We start from the raw sequence: 19184 nt of genomic DNA, 5'->3' as shown, positions 1-19184 counted from the left end.
TGGGACCAAGTCTCTCGCAAGTGTATGTTCCACCCTTCCCTCTCGAACACTGCAGAGAGAAGAAATACATCTTGCAACTCAGAACTGAAAGCCTCGTAAAATAAAATCATACCTGCTCACGTTGATTTGAAGAATTAAAACAACACTTCTAGATATATCAGCTTAGTAACCAACACAGCGTTATGGGATGCTGTCTTCAGTTATGCCATGTAGATACAATTGGTTACAGTTGCTTCAATACAGTGAATCAAAGCACCTCGATTTGGAAGCCACTTGTCTGATTTTGTGTCGGATTTGAAACAGCAATTCAGCTTCCGCACAGGGAAAGGCAAAAATGACTAGCATGCCTGCCTTTATTAATCTGTCTTCCTTTTTCCTGACAGACCTATGTGTACTCAAGTGTATTTAAGAGCGAGGATTTTTTAGACTTTTAGTGAGAATTTGCTATGTTGACTAGAGGTGCAAAACCTACTAGACAGAGGGGAATTAAAATTCTGTTAAGATAAAATTTACACTATCGTTATCCACAAAACAATTTACATATTAATAGAGGCATGTTTGTCTTTGAAGATCTCTGAAGTGCTTATTTATATTTATGAGTTAGCTCTGTTTCCAAGCACCTGAGGCAATGTAACACATTAAAATGAAAATAAATTAAAATACAGGAATCCACACAGCAGCAGCACACTATAAATACTGCACTGAAATAACGAAGAAGCTATGAAGTTCTTCAGCAGCTGACGTTTCTAAACAGACAACATGCTCTCCAGTCTTTTTTCAAAAGCATGGCTACATCGATTATTCTTTCTCTTACTCAGGTGAATATATTCTTTGCAGTCAAGCCTTTTACTCAAAAGTTAGTTATGTTCAGCTATGGTATTTCAGAACCTAGCTGAAAAGTTCAAAGTACACTGTCACAAAAGGGTAACAGGCTCCCTCAAGCAATGTAGATAACCACTGCTCATATTAAAGTGAAATCAAGACTACATCTCCAGGCACACCACATAAACAAAGTTAATAACCCTCTGCAGCACTTAAAACCAAAATATATAATAGTAGTAGTAGTAGTAGTAGTAGTAGTAATATAAAAATAAAAATAATAAAAAGCTGCACCATACCAGTGGCATCCTGGAGGTACAAGTTTACTCAGCTCTTCCAGAGATTTTTCTGATCTGTATTCCTGCAGGGGCATAACAAGGAAAAAACTGAAGCCGCTTTCCAAACTTGTCACTATCACAAGAAGCTAATCTGTTGGGGAGGTTAGCAATAAACATTTCTCCTTAAAGGGAGATTCTGAAGGGCTGCCCCAAACAAATGTAACCTTAAATGTTTTATCATTGCAAGTGCTCGAAAAAGGGCAGCAGTAACACATAGGAGAGCCAATCACTGAGCAGATTTGTTCTCTGGCACAGAGAGCTTCATTGGTAGCTGCACATTGCTAGCAAACTAGTAACAGGATCCAGCTGCAGCCCTCACTCCCAATGCCCTCTGATAAGGCTGAATTGCCTGGGTATTGTGAAACTGTGGTGAGAGTGCTGGACTGGAACCTGGGAAACCCAGAGTTAAATCCCCACTCTGCCACGGAAGCTTGCTGGGTGACCTTGCACCAGTCACCAGGCCAAGTCTTAGCAGTGAAATCAAAACCAGTATCTTAGCACAGGCTACCATCCCCAAGAGCTAGTTCACTAGAAGCTATCAATGGCTAAGTCAATAGCAACTAAGTCACCATGCACCAGTTTGGTGTAGTGGTTAAGTGTGCGGACTCTAATCTGGGAGAACCAGGTTTGATTCCCCACTCCTCCACTTGCACCTGCTGATGTGACCTTGGGTCAGTCACAAGCTCTGGCACAGCTGTTCCTGAAAGAGCAGTTTGTGTCAGAGTTCTCTCAGCCCCACCTACCTCACAGGGTGTCTGTTGTGGGGAGGGGAAGGGAAAGGAGTTTGTAAGTGAAGGGCGGGGTATAAATCCAATCTCCTCCTCATCCTCCTCTTCCTTCCCCAGAGTAGACAAAGTGATGCACAGACTATGGAGCAAAATCTGGGAAGCAACAGCAATCACAGCTCTCCATACAGACTGCTGTGTATGTGCAGTGAAAAGTAAGGTTGTGCAAAAAAAAATGGTATTTTTCTGGTTCAGGTATACTGACCCCCCCCCCCAAATCGATATTTTCCAATATTCCTAAATCCTAATACTGGTATGGTATTCAGATTCAGGATTTTTCAGAAATTCTGATTTTTTTCAGCTCCATTATACCCCATGGAGGCCATTATAATGGGGAATCGAACCACGAGTATCCAGGGGTCTGTTTTTTGAGGCAGAAGCACCAAATTTGCAGCACAGCTGCTGGGACTTCTCCTCAACCCCTCCTCCAAGTTTCAAAAAAATTGAACAAGGGGGTCCAATTCTGTGGGCCCCAAAAGAAGGTGCCCCTATCCACCATTGTTTTCAATAGTAGCAAACGTTTAAAAGGATTACAGCCCCTTTAAATGCCTTCTGCAAGGTGAACATTCACTCTGAAAGCACTTAAAGGGCTCACAATCCCTTTAAACCCCTTATTCACACCCCTTCTTCAAGCTGAGAGCTCACCCGGAAGGCATTTAAAGGGACTACAATCCCATTAAACGCTCTTTAACTTCAGCTACCTGGTGGTCCCAAAAAATCCTGGATATTTTTGGGATTTTGGGGGGCTTGGCTATTCCAGATAGTCAAAAAGATACTCAAAAATATGTTCGGCTGAAAAAATAGCCGGAAAATACCAATAAAGTAATTTTTGATTATTTTTTTGGCTCTGATATAGCTGAACGCACACCTCAGTGTAATGAAGACATACAGCCACCTTACGGGGAAAGCCAGATACATGCCAAATTTAAATATATCAATTTTTACTGTAGCTATCAAAACTGTAAACAGACAAACGTAACTGCAAGGATATGCTTGCTCATAAACTGCCCCCCCCATCCCTTGATAGTCAAAAAGGTTGAAACTAGAAGAGCTACAAGAACTCTTACATGAATTCTTGAAGGGCCATCTACATATTACACACAAATACATGTAACAAAAATATTACAGCTTCTCATGGGAAAGCTGTTCCAGAAGAAATGGTGCAAAAGAGGAAGCAGAGATGTGCTCACATGACTTCATTCCAAATACTACCCACAACCAATTCTGCCTTCTTCCTTTTAAGGAGACAAAAGCAGCCTACCAAAAAAGTGCCAATGGGCATCTGTTACAAGCCTTTGCATGTAACGTAGTCTGGCCCTTAGTGCAGCTTCTCAATTATTTGTGATCCAAATGCCCAACATTGCAGTTACAACCTTCTAAAGCTATTAAAGTCAACAGGTTTACAAGGGTGTAACTCTGCTTAGATATGCACTGTACATATCTGACAGACCTCAGTCCAATACAGACAGGGCAATAGGCTATGGTTTCATCTCAGATGCCAGGAAAATTGTATCACTTCCTTGAAACTTTTAAGAATCTCTCAAAAGGGCAAGTTATACATATTTAATGCAGCAGGCAAAATATGCTCATCAGACTCTTGCAATATTTGAAAACTGCAGCTGGTATTTGTGCCCTAAACACAGAAGTTCCCTTCATTTTCCTTAAATGTCTTTAAAGGTTGTTGTGCATTAATTACTGCAAAACTAGCTGTCTGAAGTGAATGTCTTGGCGCACAGCACCAAAGACTTTTAGTCAGGTTTTTACATGTTAATTCTTTGCATATTACATTAATAGTATGCAAGCTCAAGTGAGAGTTTATTACCAAGTTTCAGCAAGTTTAAAATAAAATTTGAAGACAGCAACATACTTAACCCATTTATGAGAGAAACCCACATGACATAAGGCTTTCTCAGTGAGTTTCCTGACAAACACAAAAGTTCATGCCACACAGAGATGGATCAGTTTAAGATGCCACAACAATTATTATTCACAAGTCTGTTGTGATGCTAATTATGGGATCACAGACATTATAATTGCTCAGCCAGATTTCTAAGGCATACAGTATATATCACAGCGTCTGATATGTACAATAATGTTTCAGCTGTTATAAGAATAATAGACAAAAATTTCTACTGAAAAAAAATCAATCATTTGGATGAAACTAATAAGATGTTATTACCTGTACAAAGGCAACTGTAACAACAATAAGTATTGCCTGTAAGAAAGAGGGGAGAAAGTGTTAAAGCAAGATAGCTGCTTTATTAACATCCATGTGAAATATCCAGGCTGCATTCAACTTTAACAGTAATTTTAATTTTATTTGGAAAAAGATTATCATCTATATGGATGTGACGCCGTGTGTTGCCAGATATCATTCCAGCCATCACCCTACCCAGAAAGTTCCTGGGGATGCTAACCAGCAGCCTGGCATCCTTATCTGACACATTATCCATAGATTTTTAAATGTTCCACTGTACCCAAGCCCATCCTAAACCCTCATTTTATCAGCTGACATCTCTGCCATTGATTCCCCATATTCTAGAGGCATATTTATTTCCTGCTGTTCATTTCAAGGATACATCAATTAAGCTTTGATAGATGTACATATTGTGTTTTCAGATTCAAAAGCATGTTTCAGATTTTATTCTAATGCCAAGATTAGGGTGACGAGCATCGTTATATCCAGTATAATTTCTAGCACCATTTGGACAGGAAGGGCAGAGACTTCCTGAAGAAAATCCACAGACATCAACCCTTCATTCGTACTGACAATTTTTATATCATGCTCAAGAGTACATTTGACATTTAGGAACAGAGCCTCCGCCAAGAGATCAACAGTATGCACTGCGGTTCAGTTATGCAATTCAGGCATAACTTTTAGGTTTAAAAAGATTAACTGTGTGAAGGTATTTTAATAATCTGGGATTAAACCAAATAGGAAAAGGGCTTGTTACAAATGTCACTTCAGACTTTCAGCACAAAAGACAGTGCATAATCAGCTCATCTGACGTTCAAAGACTTCTAAGTTTGCAGTTCTTTGAACTTGTTCTCTTTTATCCATTCTTAGAGTTATGTCCCTCAGGTGCCTCCCGGTAGCAGCGGTTTCTGCAATCTCAGTTTAGTCAATATCTTGATAGTGGAGGAAAATTCACAAAAAGAGAAAAAGCCTCCTCTCATTCACAAAGCAGTACCCCATTAAAAGTCAGACACAGATCCTCCCACACATGGGCTGAGCTCATAGACAGGGTTCTCCGCCCTCTCTCAAGCAGTAGTTGCCCTCTCCCAAGCAAAAAAAGAAAGGGAGAGAGGCAACCAGTTTGCTTGCAGTTCTCAACCTTAACTGGAAATCTTATGCTCTTGAACATACTCAGCCTTCTCTGCTATTAATTACCCCCTTCTCTTATTCAACAAATAGGGGTCGTCTCTTCATCTTTGAGGGAGGGTTAGGTCTGGTTCTCTCTTTTTCCCCCTGCTGTCAGGGAAAAAATCCTCACAAAGACTTAATTGTTCTAAAACTTCTTGAAGCAAGAAACAGTAAAATAATAATAGTGGATACCACAGTGAGTCAGAGAAAGCTTGCAGATCACTAATACTGACCAAGTAAGTGTATTTATTCCCATGGTTGGCTTTCTTTAAAGGCTATTCAATCTGCTATTATTAAGGTCCTTTAATTTAAAAGGAAACCTGTAATTGAACAGTGTTTTAGCCTTACAAATATATATCCAGGAAAAGGAAGAAGGCAAAAAAAGAGCTCTGCATTGTCTTTAACCTCCTGCCTGGCATGCAACCCACTGAAAACCAGTGATAATTTCCAGAGTATAAATATAGCACCTTCTCAACTTGTTTTAAGTGGTCAGTACCAAATACTGAGTAGGTGCGTATATTCGGCTAAGCTGAGCTGACAAATACCCGGAAAATACTGTGTCGGTGTTTTCTGGATATTTTTTCAGCCAGGTAAGCGTGGCCCATTTACATGGCTATATAAAAATAGCCAGTCCGAAAAAAATCCCGAAAATATTCAGGATTTTTCGGGTCACCTGGATAGCCGCGGTTGAAGGTTATTTAAAGGGACTGCAAGCCCTTTAAATGCCTTCCAAGTTCACTAGCAGGTTCCTGGGGCTTGCTTCTCCAGCAGCCTGGTTTAAATCGGACTGCAGGAGTGAGCCCAGGAGCTGCTGTGCCGCCAGGAACAATGTGCTCCGCATAGCACAACAGCTCCTGGGGCTTGTTTCTCCTGCAGTTCAGTTTAAATGGGGCTACAGGAGAAAGCAAGCTCAGGATCTTCTGTGGCGCATGGAGCACATTGCTCCCAGCAACATAGAAGATCCAGGGCTCGCTTTCTCTTGCAGTCTGATTTAAACTGGGCACAGCAGCTCCTGGGGCTCCCTTTTCCTGAAGCCTGTCTTAAACAGGACTACAGGAGATAGTGACCCCAGCCAGGATCTCCTGTACTGCACAAAACAATGTGCTTTGCGTGGCACAGCAGCTCCTGGGGCTTTCTTCTCCTGCAGCCTGGTTTTGGCAAGTTCATTTGCCACCTGGAGAAAGCGTCCAAAGGGATCAGTATTAAATCCGACGAAGATTGAGGTCCTGTGCCTGAGCCGGGGCGGTCCGAGGGTAGGGATCCCACCCCCCACCTTCGATAGGCCAGAGGTTAGGAGTCTGAGAGTGCTCCTGGATTCCTCTTTAACAATGGACGCCCAGGTCGCAGCCACTGCCAGATCAGCCTTTTACCACCTTCAGCTGGTCAGGCAGTTGGTTCCCTTCCTCGAATGCAGCGGCTTGGCAACAGTGATCCATGTGATGGTTACCTTGAGACTGGACTACTGTAATGTTCTCTACATGAGGCTGCCCTTGTCGTAGATCCAGAAGCTGCAGCTAGTGCAAAATACTGCAGCCAGGCTTATGATGGGTCTCCCTATGCCGGAGCACATCCAACCTGTGCTGAAGCATCGCACTGGCTGCTGATAGCATATCAGATTCACTTCAAGGTAATGGTTCTCACCTTTAAAGCCCTTTATGGTCAGGGGCCTACATACCTGAAGGACCACCTTTCCCCATATGTTCCCCAGAAAGCACTGTGATCAGGATCCCAAAACTGACTGGCCCTCCCAAGACTCAAGGAGGCCAGGCTGGCTACAACCAGGGCCAGGACTTTCTCGGTGGTGGCTCCGGTCTGGTGGAATGAGCTCCCAGAAGAGATCAGGGCCCTGCAGGACCTCATGCAGTTCCACAGGGCCTGCAAAATGGAGCTCTTCCTCCAGGCTTTCAATCAAGGAGCTACCCCCTAACAGCTAAAGGACAGAGAGCCCGCCCCCTGGAGTGTCCAAAAACAGCCTGTATCAGCCGCCTAAAGAAAAGATCTATGAGCCAACTGTGAGAATGGATTATTGAATAACGGCTGTCATCGTTAAGTAACAACGATTAATAGCACTTTATTATGTCAGATGGTTTTAGTAGGTTTTAGGATCATTTTAACTGTAATTTATACATCTTTTTATGTAAGCCGACCTGAGCCAGCCTTGGCCGGGAAGACGGGGTATAAATTAGATAAATAAATAAATAATAAATAACTAAATAAATAATAAGTACCTTTAAACACCTTCTCCAATCTGCATGCAAACTGCCACCTGAAGAAAGGGTCCAAGGAGCCGAAAAATCCAGCAATCCCAATTATTTCCCGAATCCCAATACCATACCAATATTGGGATTCAAGAATATTGGAAAATACCAGTATTTTTCAGGTTCAATATACCCAAACCCAAAAAATGCCATGGTTTTTTTGGTGCACACTCCTAATATTGAGTACTTCCATGACAGACAGGAATTAATTATTGGAGAAGATCTCTTTCATGGCTAACTATACAGATTCAGATTCTAAGTTACCTCATTTTTTGAGGAAGTGGAGGGAATAAATGTCATAAAGGTGGGGAGATCCCCTTCAAATATAGGCTTGTTTTTGAATGATCATTAACTTTGTATCTCCTGTAATAGTGTACTGTATTTTATTTGTTTGTTTTAATGAGCAAAAAATAAATGTATTACCAAAAAGGGGAGGGGATAGGAATTAATTCTGATACCTAAATTCTTTACCAGGAACAAACTCTTGACCTGAATCCATTCTGTTCTAAGCGTATCAGTAAGCAGATGAACTGGGCTACAGAGACAGTTTTGCAGTAAAGCAACTCCTTCTAGCCTCAAGAAAAAAGGAAACAGCCTGTGTCATATGTAAAAAGGGCCTCCTGGCAAGATGTATCCCACACAGAAATAAAAAACTTACACCAATTACACCAAAATTACATCAAGTCCTGTCAGGTTCCTAAGTATGGATACGAATGAGCAGGAAGGAATCTAAGCCAACTAGAATATAGTGGAGCACAAGCCCTTTCTTCAGGAAAAAGGTCACTGTTAGGGATATTTAACAGATTACAGATCTATAATCCACCTCTAAGGCCAAATGTGACAGAAGGCTGGGCAAAAATAATTAAATACATAAGGGGGAGTTTATAAGTACTAGCCACCTAGGCCTTTAAGTGGTAAAGACAGAAGTGTTAGGGATAGCAAGGGGCTCAAAGGATCCTGTCCATTTTAAGGTAAACAAAAATCGGGGGAACACCTCTGTCTTACACAACCACCTTCTTCTAGAACCACAACTGAGTACAGGATTTAAGACTTGCCTGCTACTTATTCACAAAGAGAAATGCCACAATCTTACAATTTTATTTAAGCAGAAAAATAGTCTTACCACAGTGATACTGACGGCATCATCAAACTGATGCATGATAACACTGATGACTGCAGAAGCCAGAAGAAGCATGATAAGGGGATTTTTAAACTGCAAAGCAAAAAATATTTGAGAAACATTCAGAACAACACTTAAGTATAATACAACTACTACCTTCAATACTTTAAAAGTCAGAAGTTTAAATGACACAGCTACAGACTATAATTCTATACAATTTAAGACACTGGAGTTTCAGATTAATACTCCCTTTATCAGTGACGACAAACCGACTGCCACTGTGGACCAGGGCCTGGCTAGTCACTAAAGGAGTCATCACCTACTTGATCTAGAGGTGACCCTTTGCCTCCTAATGTTATGGTGGGCATTTGATCTCTAGCTTAATACTGTGATCAAAAGAACACACGTATCAGACTTCCGATTTATGGAGACACACTGGCGGACGCATCTCCCGGAGCTCCTGGGGATGTGATCTGCACACCAGCGGAAAGAAGGGGGGGTGACGGGTCGCTACCCCCCCAGAGCCTTGGCAAAAAGCTCCTAGCCATGGGGCTCTTTAGGGGTGACCTCTTCGCCAGCGCGATGCTGGGGAATTGAGGTGCTCCTCCGCCCCGACGGTCCTGCCCCTGAGTGTCCGTATGTATCTAGAGCCGCTGACCAGGACAAGCGTCGGAGATCAAGCATTTTTAACGTGTTCTGAGCGAGGTCGTATGACCAACAATGAACTGTGAGTCGGGTTAAAGCGAACACGAGAATTTAAAAAGAAAGCTACACCCTGGGAATGGCGAAAAAAGCGAGCAGGGGAGGGGCCCCTCCCATGCGCATGAACTAAACAACGAAATACTAAGGGGGGAGCAGAAGAAAAAGTGTTGAAATTTGTTTTGAGAGACTTACCAGAGCGTGGATAAGCGTATGGGCATATTTCAGAGATTTTAGCAAGTTTTCATAAAAGTAAACAATCCATAAAGATGGCGGGGAAGAGGGCAGAGAAAAACAAGCCAGCAAAAGTGAAAGTAGCCGGGACCATGAGCCCTCAACCAGAAGAGGTCACTGAGTTCTCAAAAATGTTGGCAGATTCCTTGCGCCCGCTGCTGGACCAGATGACTAACATCAAACAACAGCTGACGACTCTAAACCAGAATCTTGCAACTCAGCAGCTCCAACTGACTCAGACTTTAAAAATAACGGAGCAAACGGCTGAGAAGGTGAAGGAAATGGACACCAACACTAAAAAAGTCAAGAAAGTGGTGCAAAAGCTGGAAAAGAAATAAGCCTCGGAAGAATCACAACTTTTACAGCTGCAAATGGAGAAAGCAAATCTGGTCCTATGATTTCAAGGGGCCCCAGAATTAAAAGGTGAGAATCTAAAGCAACTTCTGAGTGAAGCATTAGCCCCAGTTACAGATTTGAAAGCGGAATATCTTGCAAGCGAAATGGATGTGGTCTATAGGTCCTATTCCGTGTGCATTAAAAAGAATAATCTGCCTGGGGAAATAGTGGTTAGATTCGCAAAGCAACATGTGAGGGATTCTATCCTGAAAGCAACTACAGGACCACCTTTGAAAATCGGGGACAACACCATCAGGATTTTAAAAGACATTCCATTTGAAATAAGGCAAAAGAGAAATAAATATAAAGACCTAATCCTTTTTCTACAAACAAACAGTATTGTTTACAGATGGTTAATTCCAGAAGATGTCATTTTCAAACTACACGCTAAAAAAAGAAAAGATTGACTGTTTCCAAAGCACGCGAGTTCCTGAGAGTGCAGCTGGGGGAGACAGCCGAGGTAGAGAAGGATGAAGATGACAGCAAATCCAGTAGTGAATTGGACTCAGTGTCTTCCAACAAGGACTCTTTTCTGATAAGGGTGCAGCTGCCCCCAAACGTACATATAAATTGAGGATTAGAAAAGATAAGACAAACTGAAGGCTGAAGGACTCTGAATTGTGCCTTAAAACTTTAGTTTTATTATGGGATGCTCTGGGAGTTCTCTTAAACAGTGAAATCATTGGATAAAAAGATTAAAAACTTAGCATAACCGACTATGTTCAAAGTAATACTAGCAATTTAAGATTAACATTTATATAAGCTATTGTTATGATCTCCTATACTTGGGGTTTTAGTTAGTAGTGGTTCTCTTTCCTTTCTCCCTAGATGTAGTTACCCTTTCCCAATTTTCCATTGTAGTTTGTAGTCTATTAAAAAATGCAATAAAAAATCCCCTCCGGTGGGCCTAAAAAAAAGAAAAAGAACACACGTATCTACCTTCCATATCTATTTGTCTTTTTGGCAGTCTATGGTATCAATAAAATTCCCCTCCAACACCACATTCCAAATGAATCAACTTTCTTCTTGTCAGCTTTCTTAATTATCCAACTTTTATACCCATACATAGTAATCAGGAATACTACAGCATGAATCATCTTGACCACTAGTGACACTGCCTTACACTTAAGGATTTTCTGTAGCTCCTTCATGGCTGCCCTTTCCAGTCCAAATCTCCTTCTGACTTCTTGGTTGCAACCTCCCTTTTGGTTGATGATGGAGCCAAGGAATAGAAAATCTTAAACAATTTCAATTTCTTCATCATCAGCCTTAAACCTGTGTAATTCCCCCATATGTATTACTTTTATCTTCTTGATATACAGTTGCAATCTTGCTTTGGTACTATTTGCTTTAACCTTCTTCAGGAGTCATTTCAAGTCTTGTTTTCTGTCAGTAATATGGTGTCATCTGCATCTCTCATACTGTTAATGTTCCTTCAACAATTTTCACTCCACCTTCATCTAAATCTATTCCAGCTTTCTGTATGATAAATTCTGCATATACATTGGACAGACAGAAAGGCAAAGCTCATCCTTGTATGAACCTTTGCCAATTAGAAACCATTCTGTTTCTCCATATTCTGTCCTAACAGTAGCCTCTCATCCACAGTACAGGTGGCACACCAAAACAATCCAATATTACGACACACATACAGTATGATCCAGTAAGTAACATATTGCAGTATGATCTCTAGTATCTCTTCCTTTTCTAAATCCACCTTGAACATTTGGCATTTCTTAGTCCATATAAGGTAAGAATCTTTGTTGTAAGATTTTGAGCATCACTTACTTGTGTAGAAATTAATGCAATGATCCAAGTTGCCTCAGTCTTTGACATCTATTTTTTTCAGAACTGGCAGTTCTTTAAATTTCCCCTTGATTTCTTGATTCTTGTGGAACCAATTTCTCATTCTTTCTTTTCTGTTGTCCTCTTCTATTTCTTTACACTGATTATTGTAATAATTCTCTTTGTCTCTACCTGTCAATCACTGAAACGCTTTTACTTTGGCTTTTCACCTGTCTTTAACATTTTTTTCAGTCATTCAGCCAGTGAGGCTTTCCATTTCTTTTGGCTACAGGCATAGTTTTTATGCATTCTTCCTTGATAATATCTATAGTTTGGTGTAGTAGTTAAGTGTGCGGACTCTAGTCTGGGAGAACCGGGTTTGAGTCCCCACTCCTCCACTTGCACCTGCTGATGTGACCTTGGGTCAGTCACAAGCTCTGGCACAGCTGTCCTTGAAAAAGAGCACCTTGTGTCCAGTGTTCCCTCTAAGCTGAGTTAGTGTGAGCTAGCTCACAGTTTTTTAGCCTCCGGCTCACACATTTTTGTCTTAGTTCAGGAAGGATGGCTCCAGAGCAAACTAATTGATGCAGCAGCCAAATCTCTTGCTCACAACTTTCATGCCAGTCGCTCACAAAGTAGAATTTTTGCTCCTAAGACTCCACACCTTAGAGGGAACATTGCTTGTGTCAGAGTTCTCTCAGCCTCACCCACCTCACAGGGTGTCGGTTGTGGGGAGGGGAAAGGAGTTTGTAAGCCGCTCTGAGACTCCAAGTGAAGGGCGGGGTATAAATCCAATCTCTTCTTCTTCTTCAACCCTCAGTTCTTCTGGTTCTCATTCAAATCTGTTAGAATCTGTTCTTTACATGGTCTTTAAACTCTTCAGCAATGCTGTTTAGATTATATTTTGACCCCAAGAATGTTGTGGTGTTTTTCTTCAGCTTTATTCTAATTTTTGCTATTAACAGTTCATGGTCTGTACCACAGTCAGCTTTTCAACTTATTTTAGCAGAGAGAATAGAGCTTCTTCATCTTCTGCTTCTGATTAAATAATCCATTTTATTTCTGTATTGGCCATCCAGTGAGGTCCACATATGCAATAATCTGTTAGCTTGTCTGAAACATGTGTTCACAATGAACAACTTATGGTCTTCACAGAATTCTGAGAGTCTCTCTTCTGCTTCATTTCATGGTCCTAGCCCAAATTTTCCAACAATATTTTATTCTACTTTGTCATGGGTACAGGCAGTAAAAAAAGACCTATTTGCGTCATCAGCATTAAGTTAACTTGGTTATTTTGGTTAACTAATACAGCAAAGTAACAATTTTAAGTTTTTAAGAAACACGCTATTTAACTGTATGATTATACAACAGCAGTCAAGTTTTCACATGGAATCAGGCTGTTCTAAAACCTCTATGTTGATAAAGATCTTTGACACAAGAGATCAAACTGTCAAGTGAAATCTCTTCTTTAGAGTGTGCTCTCCCAATTTAGAGAATATGCTCACCTAGTCTCTTTAAGTAGACTACTCCTATTCTCTAAAGTGAGGTTAACACACCCACACCAGATTTTTCCATTACACAGGAACAGGATAGCACACTATTGACCATCCCAATATCACTGAAGACCCTACAAGAAAGACCAGAGACACCTACCTGAGAAATGTATTTTTTCCACAGTGGCTCATCCTCACTGATATCAAACTCATTCCATCCATGGAAAGCCCGTCTATGACAAACTTCACAATTTCTCAAGCCATTCTGAAGGTCAGCCTGTGGAAATATACCGATGTATATAAATATGTGTGTACATATACACACGCTCTACACATGCAAAGTTAAGATTTTGTTTTACTCTAATCAGAATACTAAAAAAAACTACAGAAGTTCTGCTTATATGCTATTCCTTGAGGGGAAAAACTCTTTAGTCCAATCTGATTTCACAGACATAAATTTCAGGGATCTGAATGACCCAGCTATCAACCATCAGGGCAAAACCTGAAAACAGTAGCTGAATTCATATGTCATGCCAAATAGATTAGAGATTGTGTCAGTGATAAGCACTAATACAGCATGTTTGCAGATTCTACTTACTCTTCCCACTTCACCCCACATACAGAGCTCAATTCAAACTCCAGTTTGACAAAGTGTCATTTTCCTGTGACTTCCAAACTCAGTGGCTCAGCATCTTAGTTTAATACAAGCTTAGATTCCTGGCTTGTGAAGAGTAAAACTCCAAGTTGCCAAGCACCTACATTGGAATATCCTGGCAAACTGGAGATGGAGGACTGTAATCATGCTCCATGCACAAAGGGAGGAACAAGGGAGTGTGTAAGTACTAAAAACAAGCAGTGTTCATGTCTTTCACAGGTAAATCTGTTCAATTTCAGTTTGTCTAACATCTGTATACATCCAGAATTTCTCTAGTTCTGATATATAATGCACAATTGATTCAGCTGAAGTATTTATTCTACTGGATTATGTCTTCATGATATGTCATATTTTATAATGTTACCTATAGTGGTCATAATATGAAGCTTGCCAAGAAAGCAACATAATATATAGTTTGATCAATTGATTTTTACTGCTATTGCTGCATGTAGGAACAATGGGAACTCTTAATCATTAATGTTTGGTTTTATAATATGCATTTGCCAGTGTATACTGTGTCAGCTTTGACAAGGGCATTTTAAGAAATGGGGCTATTGTTTTGGAATGATCTACATATTTTATTTGTTTAAAGTATTTTTATGCCACCTTTTCGGAGTCCTTCTTGAGGCAGCTTACAATTAAAACCCAGAATAAGACACAAACCATTTTAAAAAACCCAGATGCAGCATTAAAAACTATGTATAAAACAGAGATGGCCATTATAAAGCTGGTAAATTAAACCATGAATTAAAAGCCTGAGTAAAAAGATTGCATTCTTTTATGTGCTAAGCAGAAAGATAGTAAAGTAGGTGCAAGGAGGGCCTGAAGGGGAAGGGCGTTCCAAAGGTGATGTGTCACCACAGAAAATATTTATTATTAATGGTGCCCAGAACTCTAAAACATTAAATCAAGATGCAAAATAATTTCAGTTTACAAATTAAATCTTTGATGGACCTGATGTGCTACTGAAAGAAGAAAGCAGTATTTAGTAAGGGCTGCAAAAAGTAAAGATTATCCACTGGAATGAATTTACCATATACTAAAGTAAGCAAGTAGATGTTTTATTTGAACATTTATTGTCATTAAGTACCTGAAGAATGCTTGCAACTTCATTGACTGGTAATTCGCTTGCTTTTTTGGAAGTCAGAACAGGAATCATTGTTTCACTTTCATCATTAGGCAGTTGTTGAAAACGTGTAACCTAAAAATCAAAGAGCTGTACGTATCACCAGCAGACTACAAAAGATTAAACTTATGTTCTAGTTAAGCATTCCTACATCAAGAAAAGCAGCAGGATCCCAATTAGCAGATCCTAATGATTATTATGTACCCATAATCTTTTTGCTCATCATCTTTAATGGCTAAAGAAGGAAGCACATTCAGCTCACTGTTACCCACACACACCATTCATCCGCCCCCTGCCTTGTCCTGCTTTTCACACAGATATGAGACACACTTAAACCTGCACAAGAAAACCACAACTATATACAAACACCAAAACCCCTCCTTACTCCAAAGTTAAGAGACTGGCGATGTGATTGCTGGCATCCAACTACACTGCAAATTGGTACATCTGTGAGAATCTTGTTCACTGACACTGTTGTAAAGTGAACAAAAATTCTCACAGATGCAGTGCGGAATGAAAGCCAAACAAAACAGCCTGTTTCTGTCCCTGAAAAGGCATGCAAGGGGCGAGAGCTCCTGAGGACATTGCACCACATGCCCAATCCAGATTAGGGCCTCACGGAAAATCTGAAGAACTACAACTGCTTCTAAAATGGTGAGCAGCAAAGACAAAAACTGTCTGGATCCTACAGTGTTTTATCACATGCTCATGCAAGCATTTGCTGAAAAATAGAGTCCTCGGGAAAGCAGAGAGACCTGATGGCTGACTAAGATACCAAGTCTGCAAATGATTTTTGCGGCTGCGGAAGTTATGAGGGAATCTCTTCTCAAAAATGTTTGCATATAGTAAGCATGAGATTTGGGTAAATATAGTATTCTTGAAAGCATGGGTCCTTTTTAAAAATTCTGCAGCTCCCATTTTCTCCAAATAAGTATGTCTTAACAAAAAGCATCTCAGGCATATTTTAAAGAGAAGCATTTTTTTCCAGTATAGGCAGCTTGCCTCATTAGATACGTATTAATCTTCCAAGCAGGCTGCTATGTGGATGCAGTTGTTATGCAGAACAAGTTTTCCCCAAAGAGGCTCATTAAGACATTGACCAATGGGAGAAATAAGTTTCAACTAATTTCTAAGAAGGTGTGCCCTTAGCCTAGCATCAACTTTAGTCCCTCTTAAGGTGCTTTACTGTTTACCAGTAAGGCTCAATCTAGAAAGTATGCCCCAATATCTTTCACAACAGCAAGCAGAACAGTTGAATTCTTTAAAGTCTGGAGCAAAAAGCCAGCGACCACAGTTCTGAGCCTTTTGCTCACCAAGATGTTATACTTCAACTACCAAGTCTCTATAGTTTCACAGGGCAGTCATGTTGGTCTCTGTGCTCAGGTCTCCAACAGCTAGTAGGAAAAATGAGTATTTTTTCCCCTTTATATGCATCCCGTCTCATTAGAAACATATTAATCTTAGATACATATTAATCTTCCAAGGAGAATGCTTCCAAGAAGGATGCTATGTGGATGCAGCTGTTATGCAGCACAAGCTTTCCCCAAAATTCTCCATATCTATGTAGTTCTTTCAGTTGTGGCCCCCAGCAACAGTGGCAGAGTAGATACTTCAAATACAAATCTTTACTCGGAAGGATTTCCTATTGAAGAGTTTTATCCTGATGAAACAGGATCCAAAAAATGCATGCACAATGTTGCATATGTACAACCGAGATTTCTACTTATTATCCACGTTAAAAGAGATTTTTAATTTTACATAAGTTTGGAAGAAATTTTAAGAACTAGTGTGATGGTCATGTACTTGTTGCATTGCCAAAACCACAATCCCTCATCTCAGACAGTGGTGGTTCTCCACATCCAGAGTGTAATTTAAGATCACAAACATTCTTCCTTCCACCAGGGAACTCAAGGCAACATTCACAGAGTCCCCAAGGAGGCCTTCTATCCTGGTGTAGACCAGGCCCCTACCTGCTTAGCTTCAGCAAAGCTATTTTATCATGTTGCCTCCAAACATATACCAGGTGTACTCAGCTTATAATACTATAACATTTATATAGCTATTTCAACTGTTCAGAGTACTTCACATACAGCAGTGATGAACAGATCCAGAGATCACGGCAGCGGAAAGATCTGAACTGTGAAACGCCCTGATTTCAGCTCAGCCTCTTAGCCATAGTGGTACAACAGCTACCACTAAATGTAAATTTCTCTTGCCAGGTATGGAAACTGACAACCCTCCTGTAACTTTGTTTTAAGACAGAATTCTTCCACACGAGGGACGTGAAACAATAAATACTTAGTGAAAATCTCATTTCTATGCAACTTTTAAAAAGTACATAAAGACCCTCAGGAATTGAACCTGGAACCGGGGGGAGGGGGTTGGTGAGATTCTGGGATACTCAAGAAACAACCCACAAATCCATGAGGTAGCCAGATATACACATAAAACAAGAGCGCTCTCCAATACTTTATTATGTCTTTTTTATACTGCCTTCCCATCTCTTTGTTTCCAAGGCATTTTGCATAATAGGTTCTATGCACAATACATATCACAAAATTATTCTGGAATGACAAAACCATATAATCATCGAGTGAATGAAAGCAGCTGCAAAACGTTTAAGAGGATCACTGCCAATGGAAAGACTGAAGGAACAAAGAGATCTCAACCATTCTCCTGGAAGGTGGAAAGGGCTGGTACAGGTGGATCTCCCAAGGAAGATAATTCCTTTAGATATTTACTGTGTAGTTGGATTAACCTCCAAACTTAAGATACACAGAGTAAAGCCTTATGACAGCCTAAATTGAAGAAACAGAACCCCAAAGTAGAAGCTGCAATTCCATGTGAGAAAAATAATGTATCCTACTGAACAGGACTACAGAGTAGTTAAAGAACTTGCTTGGAAACACTAGTCAAATTATATAGTTCGCTTTTTAAATATTAAAAATGATACTGAATTGGATAACCAAAGTGAGCATACTGACTTTTGACAACTCCTTACCTTTTAACACAACCTAATGGTTATAAAGCTAAATTATCACTGAAATCCTTGGAGCAAAGTACAATATTTTAAAATTATACAAAACAGGCATGGGATCCACAAGGACTCAAGGGGGCACCTCATTTCCCCCAGTATTCCCCTCCCCACACTATTTCTTCTTTCCCTCCTCTGGGCAATCCCCTTTCTCACCTTTCCTGCTTCTTTCTCTCCGTCCCAACCACCAACCCACACTTATCTGTCCACCACCTTTAGTTATATTGATATTTATTTCATTTATAACCTGCCTATCTCTAGAATGGGGACTCAAAACAGCTTACATCATTCTCCTCGCCTCCATTTTATCCTCACAACAGCCCTCTGACATTAGATTGGGTTGAGAGGTCATTAGGATCAAGGTCACCCACAGAAGAGTGAGGATTCAAACCTGGGACACCCAGATCCCACCTATTCTGAAATTCTAATGACTATACCATGCTGGCCTTCATGAGGTGGCTGCTCTTGAACAGTAGCAAGTAGCTGGGCCTGGGTGAATCATGCAAGTTGTGCAGTAGCAAGTTGCTTAGATGGTTGCTGCCAAGCATGGCCCCAAGGAGCCCTCCCTCAAAGGTCAACACAGTGGTGGAAAAAGTCCTAAAACCCTCTTCCTGCCTTTAATTGATATAAACCAGGGCTTGAAGGCTCACATACTCTTGTGGTTACCCAGTAGTGGTCACTGTGGCATTCATTTCTTCAAGCTTCAGGAGCTGCTTCTATAACTTGGGAGTGTTCTAACCCCTAATGTTTGATCGTTTAGATTTCAGATTTTTCTGCAAATCTGGAACTTTTATCAGGTTCATTGAAAGATCCATCTCATCTATTCATGGCTCCAACCTCTGGATTTAAGTATCCACAAATCTGGTCATATTGAGAATTAGATCTATTGAAGACTAGTAAAGTAGACCAGCAGGACAGTGTTCAGTAGCAAAAATTCTAAGAGTTTATATCAGCCCAAGACTCACACTTTATGATGCCCATTTTTCTGCCTTTCTCCCTAGTGAGGACCCAAAGTGGCTCACATTATCCTTCTCCACTCCTCCATTTTATCCTTACAGCCAGAGAGGTAAGTTAGGAT

At 40.5% G+C, this 19184-nt stretch overlaps 1 protein-coding gene across 1 annotated transcript in view; it reads right to left on the bottom strand.

The window, feature by feature from the left end:
- Positions 1-19184, bottom strand: part of ATP2C1 (ATPase, Ca++ transporting, type 2C, member 1) — a 71574-nt gene that overhangs the window by 48273 nt on the left and 4117 nt on the right. The window contains exons 3-8 of the mRNA XM_015425827.1: positions 15037-15147; positions 13452-13568; positions 8688-8777; positions 4122-4157; positions 1119-1180; positions 7-49 (exon numbers count right to left, since the gene is read on the bottom strand). Coding sequence (XP_015281313.1) covers positions 7-49; positions 1119-1180; positions 4122-4157; positions 8688-8777; positions 13452-13568; positions 15037-15147 — 459 coding nt within the window. The remainder of the gene's footprint in view (positions 1-6; positions 50-1118; positions 1181-4121; positions 4158-8687; positions 8778-13451; positions 13569-15036; positions 15148-19184) is intronic.

The sequence above is a fragment of the Gekko japonicus genome, unplaced genomic scaffold (assembly GCF_001447785.1).
Source record: "Gekko japonicus isolate JY-2015 unplaced genomic scaffold, Gekko_japonicus_V1.1 scaffold2183, whole genome shotgun sequence".
Taxonomy (NCBI): Eukaryota; Metazoa; Chordata; class Lepidosauria; order Squamata; family Gekkonidae; genus Gekko; species Gekko japonicus.
Note: the sequence above shows the minus strand (reverse complement) of the source record. Positions and strands in the feature narration are given on the sequence as shown.